Raw genomic sequence first — 9,817 nt, 5'->3', positions numbered from 1 at the left:
TCTGGGCCCGGAGAGGTTGATGGTGTGGAAAAGACCTGCTGATGTTAAAAAAGAAGGAGGCTATTAAAGGTTGCCTCGGTTAGCTTTAATAGCCTCAGCTAGCCATGATTATCTTGGACCAAATATGTTTGTTTGTCCTGGGGCCTCTAATGATTTTCATTTTTCTTCTCTCTGTCTGTCTATCTGTCTACCTATCTATCTGTCTATTTGTCTTTTGATCTATGTGTGCGCACCCGAGTCTTCGTTTGCTAGCTTCTTTTCTTAAGCCAGGCTCTTCGCTAACAAATTGGGTGCCCCACAGAGGCTAAAATAGCGGAAAAGGCCTGCAAATACATACCACTATACTAGCTAGCTAGGGTCTAGAGCAATGTTTGCATGGTAGCTTTCATTGTCCATGGCAATTATTCCAGCAATATGATAAGTTAATATTCGAAAGATGTGTTTGGTTGCTACGAAAATCCATTGAAAAACTAAGTTTTCTTGGGAGGACTGATTTTTCTAATTATTTATTTTAGTAGAGAATTGATAAATTCAGAGACTATATAACTAGTTTTCCATTGAACTTTTCGATTTTCATGAAAAGTCCTCCTTTTCTTTTCCTTTTAATGGATTTCGTTGCAACCAAACATATTCTAAAGGCCTGGGAAAGGATGCAAAGAGAACGAAGATATGGATTTGATGGGGCATGGATTCCACTATACCAATAAATTAGAAATAAGGAAATTCTATCACTTTTTTTGAAACAGAATTTGTTGCTCAAACTAGTATTAGACCGGCTAACAATTATATGTTCAATTCGTTGGCACCTTTTCCCTTGAAGGAGATTATTCAAATCTTGGGTTTTGCTTTTAAAAAAAAATTAGGAGTCTCTTTAGTCTCGGAATTTTAAAAAAAATTAGGAGTTCTATATTGCAATTAATATGCAGGTCAATGGGTTAGATATTACGATAATGCATTATAGTCAAAGCAATCGGTCAGTAGCCTATTATTATAATCAATTTAGCATTATTATATTTAAACTTTGCTAATCTAGCTCAACAAAAATTTTCATTTTCATTGAACTACAAGAGGCAATGTTCATACTTAAAAATTAATTTGTCATCAACTAACAACAATAAATGATAAAAAATATAAGGTCAATCAAAATTTGGTTAATTATTTATGCATAACACTAGAATGAACTGTGTTTGGCCTCTTGTCGCTCGCACGAAGGGCCATATTTGGATACTTACTTACTGGAATTAACTTTCTAAAGGAAGTTAGCAGGATAACGAGGAGTTATTCACACAGGTAACTCCCCATAACTACCAAGGAAGTAGTTATTAGGTCAAAAAAACTACTAGAAAATGGTAGTTTGAAAATAAGTACTTATCTGGATCATAAAAAGGAAAAAAAGCTTTATTCATACATACTTGACTATCCCGATATTGGATAAGGCTTCTAGCTTCTTCCATATACTGTGATGAATGCTAAGAGGATTCTCCAATATACTTTAGTACGAATTCCATAGCTGTTTTAATGTTGGTCCATTTTTCATTTATGCTTGCATCATATTTTTCACATTTTGAGTTTTAGTTCATGACTCAAAACTCATCCTAAATGACTATGATCAGATGTTACCTTCTTGATTATTGAACTAGTACTAGAACATCAGGGCACATCAATTTGTTGATTATTTACTAGGTCAGATCAAGTTTTCGATTATATTGTATAAGCTAGCCAAACCAAATAGCATGATGTGTCATCTTGATAATAGGAAAATAGATAAAAAGAACCTTTCTCAAATTCTATTTCATTCTCAAGGAGTTGTTTTTGTAAATGTTTCTTCCACCATTTCCCTCAGATGAATGGTCTCCTTCTCATCACAATTGTCCCTACTCATGATAGTGATGGACCCATCAGTAATGGGCTCATGGTCCTTGGGCCCAGCCCATAGTCTTTCCTTAATTCTAACGCGAGAGCCATTAAAAACTTCGCTGCCTTCACTTCCGCTCGAGGCATCGAAACCTCAGGGAAATCGTGGCTATGGCGGCGTTGGCACGACGCAGCGTTTCCTCTCTCCTCTCCCGAGCTCTCGCCTCCTCTCCTCCTCTGAGGTCGCCCCTCTCCCTCCCTTCTCCTCTTCATCCCTTCCGCCTCTCCATCGCCGTCCTGGAGACGCTCCACCGTTCGCCGGCGCTGTGGGCCGTGCCGGCGAGGCTGAAGACGACCTCCGGGTCGGGATACTCGCCCCTCAATGACCCTTCTCCCAACTGGAGTAACCGCCCCCCCAAGGAGACCATCCTCCTCGACGGCTGCGACTACGAGCACTGGCTCATCGTAATGGAGTTCCCCGAAAACCCTAAACCCTCCGAGGACGAGATGATCGCTGCCTACGTCAAGACCCTTGCCTCTGTCGTCGGGAGGTAAGAAACTAGGAATCCCTCGGAGAATTCTATATCTCGTTGTTTTGATTCTGGCTTAAATTTGTGAGCTTTGTGCTTTGGGGCTCAGTGAGGAGGAGGCAAAGAAGAAGATTTACTCGGTATGCACCACAACTTACACGGGGTTTGGGGCTTTGATCTCGGAAGAGCTTTCTTACAAAGTTAAAGGTATTGGGTGGATGAATTTCGATTGTTTTGAATGGAAAAATGGTTTCTTGGTGAAAGCAATTCGATCTGTTATTTCTGTTGTGGAATGGAAGTGATATGATCTCTTATGTGGCAGGACTGCCTGGAGTTCTTTGGGTATTGCCGGATTCCTATTTAGATGTGCCCAACAAGGACTATGGAGGTTGGTGCAACCACTAAACATGGTTTCATGGACCTTTTATTTCTGGAAAATAGAGTAGATTTGAATTGATTGGTTGATTCTCTAGTCATTTTCTTTGTTTGTGTTTTGGTCTTCAATCATGTTGAATTGTTGCCTTTTGTGGTAGATTGGATTGTGGCAGTTATTTTGCTGATAATGATATTTATCTTGTTTAAATCCAATAGGGGATCTTTTTATTGATGGTAAGGTCATACATAGACCCCAGTTTCGGTTCAATGAGAGGCAGCAGACGAGGGGCAGGCCACGTCCTCGATATGATAGGCGGAGAGAAACTATGCAGGTCGAAAGAAGAGAACCAATGCTGAGAGGTGGGTGGGCACAGGATCAGAGACAACCCAATTCACAGCAAATGTCTGAGAATCCACAGCAAGGATATCAGAGTGGACAACAACCCATGTCAGAGCAAATGCCGCAGAAATCACAGCAACAATACCAGAGTAAGGTACCAAGGGAAGGGAATTGAGGTTCGTGAGACTTGGGTTTTGAATTGCTTTAAGTGACATGGTAATCATTGTGGTTCTCATGAACATAGCATGTAAAAGGACTCCATTTAAGTGGATATTCTAACATTCTAGTCTGATATAAGTATTTCATCTTTGTTGATCTTGTGGTAATATTATAAGGTACTCATGCAGCAGTGTTTCTATGAACGTGGTATGAGATTGATTTCTTGGCATTTTACTTGCTGACTTAGATATTTGATATTGCTTTTTACTTGCGGTGGATGTGCAAGATAATACATGTTCTCATCCCTAAAAACAACTTCCTATAAAAAAAATCATGATTTGTAGCAATACTGTTGTGAAACATGTTTCAATGTTCCACATTGTGGTAGTATTTTGTTGTTTAGTATTACTCGTTTAACCTCCTTTCTTTTTTCCAGGAAAAAAATTTGCTGGTAGAAAAATCTCTTAAGTAAGCAGCTTAACACTCCATTTTTCATATTAATTGGAAACTTGAGGCCAATTGTTTATAGCAGTTCCAGTTTCTATTTGCTGTATGATATGGGCCATAAGAAGTCGGATGCTGTGAATGTCCTCATCCTCTTTTCAACTTCTTAAACTTTGTTGTGGTGGTTACAACTTTGAATCTGGAGCCAAAGTTAGTGTGTTCTCATGTGATTGAACTGCATCCATGGCATAATCCATATCCAGTTGCTCCTTAGGATTGTGGCTTTGGTCTTCTAGTTATTCATTTTATTTCTTTTATGAATATCCTTCATGAGATTCATAGCTCCTTTTGGAAATGTGCTTTTGGTGAAAAACATCAACAATGGATGTACCGACAAAAGAAAAAAATGAAGATCATGCTATTGCTTGATGACTGAATGTTAGTTCAACAGCCTTCATAACCTAGTGTAGGATGCATACCATGAGCAGCAAGATATCATTTTTTGGTAGGGAGACAAGATATCTACCCATCTTTACAGTAGCTTATGGTAGGGAGACAACTTACATTCATACTTAGTCTATTTAGGCATCATCAACTTGAATTCAGTTTTTCCTTGATAAAACTTGGTAGGTTCATTTATCACATGCTTGCTGTAAGGTGGAGTGTAATATGGACAACTGCAGGGATGTTTTGGTGCAATGTTAGCAAATGGGAAGTGGGGATGGCATAATTTGGTTTCTTAGTCAAAAATTTTCAATTGCATTGCTTTTATTTGTTATTGTCAAACAAGTTCTGGCACCGATGCACAGAGAGCCCTGCTTATGCAAGGTTGATTGAGGCTTTTTATGTTTAGCATGATATGCAGCTGTGGATTAGTCAACTTGATGGAAGTTTTCCATTGTTTTACTGTAAAATACCTTGAAATACTAAACTGAATTGATCGGAACTGAGGAGGAGGATAATTTGATGGGACAAAAGCTGAGACTCTAGACTTTAGTATGGAGTCTGTTGTTCTTAAAGAGTGAAGGATATCAATCTTATGTTGCCTGGGAAAAGGTTATTGCGGTTTGGCAGTGGAAAGTAGAGCTTCATTACAGAAATTTGAGAACATAAGATGCTATTCCCAAGTTGACACAAAAGCCAAGCGGCTTATACAGAAAGGAGATCAAAAAAATGCTGAATCATTTTGTGGGGCACAGATATCATGTGCATAGTGACAGGTGCCTACAACTTTATGTTTTTGACTAGTAGCTGTTGTGAAAATGTTTTGTAAGATGCTTGTGGTGGCATGAAGTTACAAGAGGATGTAAATATTTGATGTTTTCAAAATTCAAATGGAGTTTTCTTGTATGCCGAATGTGTTATTTATGTCTTTTTTTATTTTGAACTATTGAAAATTTTACGTTGTAGTGGGTGAGTATGATGCAAATGTGGAGATGACTACAATGATTAACGCTTGCTAAATTTAGTATTGTATTTGAGTGATGCACCTGAATTTTCAGTCTTAGATTGTCTATTCACTGATGACAATGTTTCATTGCCAAAATAAAGAAGGAAAAAAATACCAATTATGATGCTTAATCTGATATAGATGGTGGAAACTTCCCAGTGATGTTCCTATACATATAAATAACGGAGAGAATTCTCATCATTTTTCATATTTTGGCTGGACCATAAGTATAGTCTATGGATCCACCATATGCTGATTATTGTTGGTCATAAGAGAGATAACTGAGGGTTGGGTAGTCGGTTGCAGTAAAGATTTGTATGGCAGAGAAATAGTGGTCTGGCCTTTTAAGAATTCTAATTTGAGAGTTATTCACAGTTCTTTCTTCTTTTTCTTCTTTTTTTCTATGCTTTACAATAAAACAAAAATATCATTCTATCTGTATGATTGATTTTACTTTTGCTAGCGTGCTTATCTAAAATTTCAGCCTTCAAGTATTTCTATTTCTCAGACCACAGATGTGCTATGTTCATCGTTATATTCTCATCATCATGGATTCTTCACTACTTTTTCCTTTTATAATCAACTAGTTATAATGCAGATGGCTACTGTAAGTATTTTATTTACAGAATAAGTTTCTAAAAAGATTTAAACATGAATCAGGTGCTAAGATTTTTTTGTAATTGTTTAATATTTGTTTGATGTATAGTTTTCAATCTAGATGAGTTTTAAGTGCTATAGCCGACAGATTACCATGGATTTTGGATTTTGAAGGACGTGACTTTTATTGTGCATGGTGTCGCAGAAATCCCAACATAAGATAGTTGAGGACATTGAGATGTTGTTTAGGTTAAACCTGAGCATTAATATCGGGATTAGAATCTTTAAAATAATTAATAACATCTCATGTAAAGGTTGATACTGGTGTTGTAGCTGAAATCAAGTTATAGTGGTTAGAACTTTTATATAGATCTAGATCATGTAATAAAGGTTGATATTAGGATTGTGTTGCATATCAGTGTAAGCATTGATAGCTGCGGTTTCATAGATGGCTATGCACATTGGAAATTTAAAGCCAAAGGATCATCAGTTTGCTTTATATAATATCACAAATAATATGGATAGATTACTCAAGGGTTAAGTTAAAACCAATGTATATCTGTGGGAATAAATAACATTTCATTATGTGGTGATTTTGGAGGTGCTTATAAGATTCAACATCCTCTCATGTATCACACCTGTTCTCTAATTCATGCAGGAAATGGAGATATAAAGCCATGATCTGTGATGAGTGCCATGAGCAGAAATGAGATTCCAATTAGTAAAACTAGATCGAAAGATATGTCATTCAACGTTTAATTATCAGTACGAGAATGTCAAGAACATTTTCATCCCTTGTATGTACATTATGGGACTTTAGCTATTTAGGCAATCTCGGTAATGACTTTTGAACCTTAGTTAGCGCGAGCTTTGTCACTGTCATAAATCGGCAAAGGAGGGTGGTACGTGATTTCAAGGGTTATTATCCCAAAAATATATAAATTTTTAGTTAAAACAAAATTTAAATCTAATGAAGAAGAAGATTGAACTAAAATGAATAGATATAAGGTTAAATCGCCGTGCAAATTCTATCTCCAAAATTAATTTCACTTATTTGCAATTCAACTCGGCTTTAATTTAAACTAGCCAGGATGGACTATATGAATTTTTTTTCCCCATTTTACTAGATTTAGGACTACACTTTCTAGAAGAGATTAAAATGTCCAAGTTCTCTCGTATTACTTCAAACCCTAATCTTTATCTGTCCTTCCTTCTACATACATCAAGTCGTTTTTTCAATGGAACAAAATCCCAAAAACAACAAGAATGTCAACCGGCAGCCTATAGAAACCAAAAGCCAAAACAGTGGAATTGAAATAAAGGTGTCTCTTTGGGGACATCCGGTGAAATTAGAAATTAAGCCACAATGTTGGTGAGAGGTCGAAGTTGTAAAAAACTCGTAGGCTTGCCATAACCATCCAACGCTAGATAGAAAAAACCCCATCCGCTTCCACCCAAGTTAGGCCTTATTTGGGAGAGCTATTAGTAGTAGAGCTTTTGGAAGTAGAGCTGTTGGAAATAGAGTTGTCTGAAGCAGAGCGTTTATAAAAAACTATTTGTTGTTTGATAACTACATTTCTAAAGTGCTGTAACACTTTAACATGTGTTTGGTAAACAAACTAAGAAAGTACTTTTGTGTGACAAAATGACCATAAGGGACATTACCAGTATTATATAACAGAGCATAATAAAATATAATATGTATTAATACATAAATATATGATATAGTATATATTAATGTAATGTAATATAATATTATTATAATATAGTACTATAATATTATGTATTATAGAATAATAATTTAATATAATATTAAATTATTTAATATAACATATCAATATTAATGTATTATGATATAATGTAATATAATATTATATTTATAATATAATATAATAATAAATATATAAAATATTATAATTATTAGTATAAATTAATTTTTCATCCTTCTAATAATCATTTATCTCTCTAACAAATTTTCTAGCTAGGTGATAAAATTAGTTAAATAATTACTAATATTTTTTATTTATTTATTTATTTATTTAGATTAGATTATTTGCCATTCACTCATTATTTTTCTTTTATTTATTTATTTATTATTTTATTTCATTGAAATATAGAGAGGTCGCCGGCTATGGGTGGTGGCTGCCACCATAGGCAGCCACGAGCTCCCAAAATAAAACAAAAAAATGAAAAAAAAAAGAAGATGAAGAAGGAACAGAGGCGGCGGCGTTGAGAGGAACAAGAAGATAGAGAGGGAGAGGGAGAGGATGGGTGTGAGAGGGAAGAGGCGGGATGAGGGTTTTGAGAAAAAAAGTGTAATTTAAATGGAAGTATTGTTGGTCCAAAAAAACAGCTTCTCGACAAAGCTAAAAACATCATTTTTGGAAAGCTCCAAATTGGAGCTTCTCCCTAAAAGCTGTTTTCAGCTTTTCGCAAAAGCTGAAACAACTTTTCAAAAATTTTACCAAATATTATTTTTTATCTAAAAGTATGTTTGGAGGGCTAAAAAGTACTTTTTGCCCTCTAAAAAGCTCCCCAAACAGGACCTTAGCCTCTTACAAAATCATGAACGGCGCTCGAATTAGCAATTATATTATATATATATATATACACACATATATATATATACATATATATACATATATACATATATATACATATATATGTATATATATATATACATATATGTATACATATATGTATATATATATACATACATATATGTATATATATATACATACATATGTATCTATATATATATACATACATATGTATCTATATATATATACATACATATGTATCTATATATATATACATACATATGTATATATATATATACATACATATGTATATATATATATATATATATACATACATATGTATATATATATATATACATACATATGTATATTATATATATATATACATACATATGTATATATATATATATATACATACATATGTATGTATATATTATACATACATATGTATGTATATATATATATATCATACATATGTATGTAATATATATATATATACATACATTGTATGTATATATATATATATACATATATTATTATATTATACATACATATGTTGTATATATATTATACATACATATGTATGTATATATATATATATACATACATATGTATGTATATATATATATATACATACATATGTATTGTATATATATATATATACATACATATGTATGTATATATAATATATACATACATATATATATAATATATATATATATTATATGTAGCTAACTAATCAAAAGCCTTTTCTTGGCCTTGAATATATTAGACAACCCACCGCCCCTTCCTCGCCTCTTCCTTTCCTTTCCTCTCTCGGCCGATCGCGGCCGTCTCCGTCCCCGACGCACCCCCGGCGGTTGACCTGATCCCATCGCCGTCATGAACTCCTACACCGGAAACAGCTCCAACCGTGGCCCGTCCTCCGGCCGCCGCCTCCGGCGTCTCCTTCGACTCCGATCAATTCGACTTCGGCCTCGCCGCCGGCCGGAGCTCCGCCTCCCGCCCCCTCCGCAACCAGAATCCCAACCCCTCCTTCACCCGCCGCCTCCGCCTCCGCCGCCTCCCGGCCGGCTACCTCGTGGACCCACCAGCCCGCCCGGCCGTCGTGGACCCACCAGCCCGCCGCCGCCTCCTCCGCCTCCGCCTCCGCCTCCGCCGTCTCCAGATCTGCATCGCCAACCCCCCTCCTTCCATGGTCGGCGACATCTTCGGCAAGAGCTGGACCTCCGCCGCCCCCACCCCCTCCTCCTCTCGCCTCGGGGATCCCCAACAACAATCCCAGTCTCTTCAGCGATCTCGTCGGATCCGCCCTCGGCCAGGGCCGCTCAGCCGCCGGCAACGTTCCCCTCAAGGCCGCCGCCCCAGGAACGCCTTCTCCATGGGTAATTTGTCCGATTCCCTTCCCAAATCCACCACCACCGCAGCCACAGCATCCACCACCTCCAATAACGCCCCGATAAGACCCTCCAGCCGGGGATTGGCGGATAATCTTGGAAATTTCTCATATTTGAACCAATCCGGCAAT

At 36.6% G+C, this 9,817-nt stretch overlaps 1 protein-coding gene across 1 annotated transcript; it reads left to right on the top strand.

Annotated features, from left to right (window-relative positions):
- Positions 1-1,981: 1,981 nt before the first annotated feature.
- LOC120104153 (multiple organellar RNA editing factor 3, mitochondrial-like) lies at positions 1,982-3,457 on the top strand. Its single transcript, XM_039114684.1, has 4 exons — positions 1,982-2,405; positions 2,494-2,591; positions 2,707-2,772; positions 2,976-3,457. The coding sequence occupies exons 1-4, from the start codon at positions 2,026-2,028 to the stop codon at positions 3,272-3,274; spliced, it is 843 nt and encodes a 280-aa protein (XP_038970612.1). The 5' UTR covers positions 1,982-2,025; the 3' UTR covers positions 3,275-3,457.
- The last annotated feature ends 6,360 nt before the right edge of the window (positions 3,458-9,817 follow it).

The sequence above is a fragment of the Phoenix dactylifera genome, chromosome 17 (assembly GCF_009389715.1).
Source record: "Phoenix dactylifera cultivar Barhee BC4 chromosome 17, palm_55x_up_171113_PBpolish2nd_filt_p, whole genome shotgun sequence".
Taxonomy (NCBI): Eukaryota; Viridiplantae; Streptophyta; class Magnoliopsida; order Arecales; family Arecaceae; genus Phoenix; species Phoenix dactylifera.
Note: the sequence above shows the minus strand (reverse complement) of the source record. Positions and strands in the feature narration are given on the sequence as shown.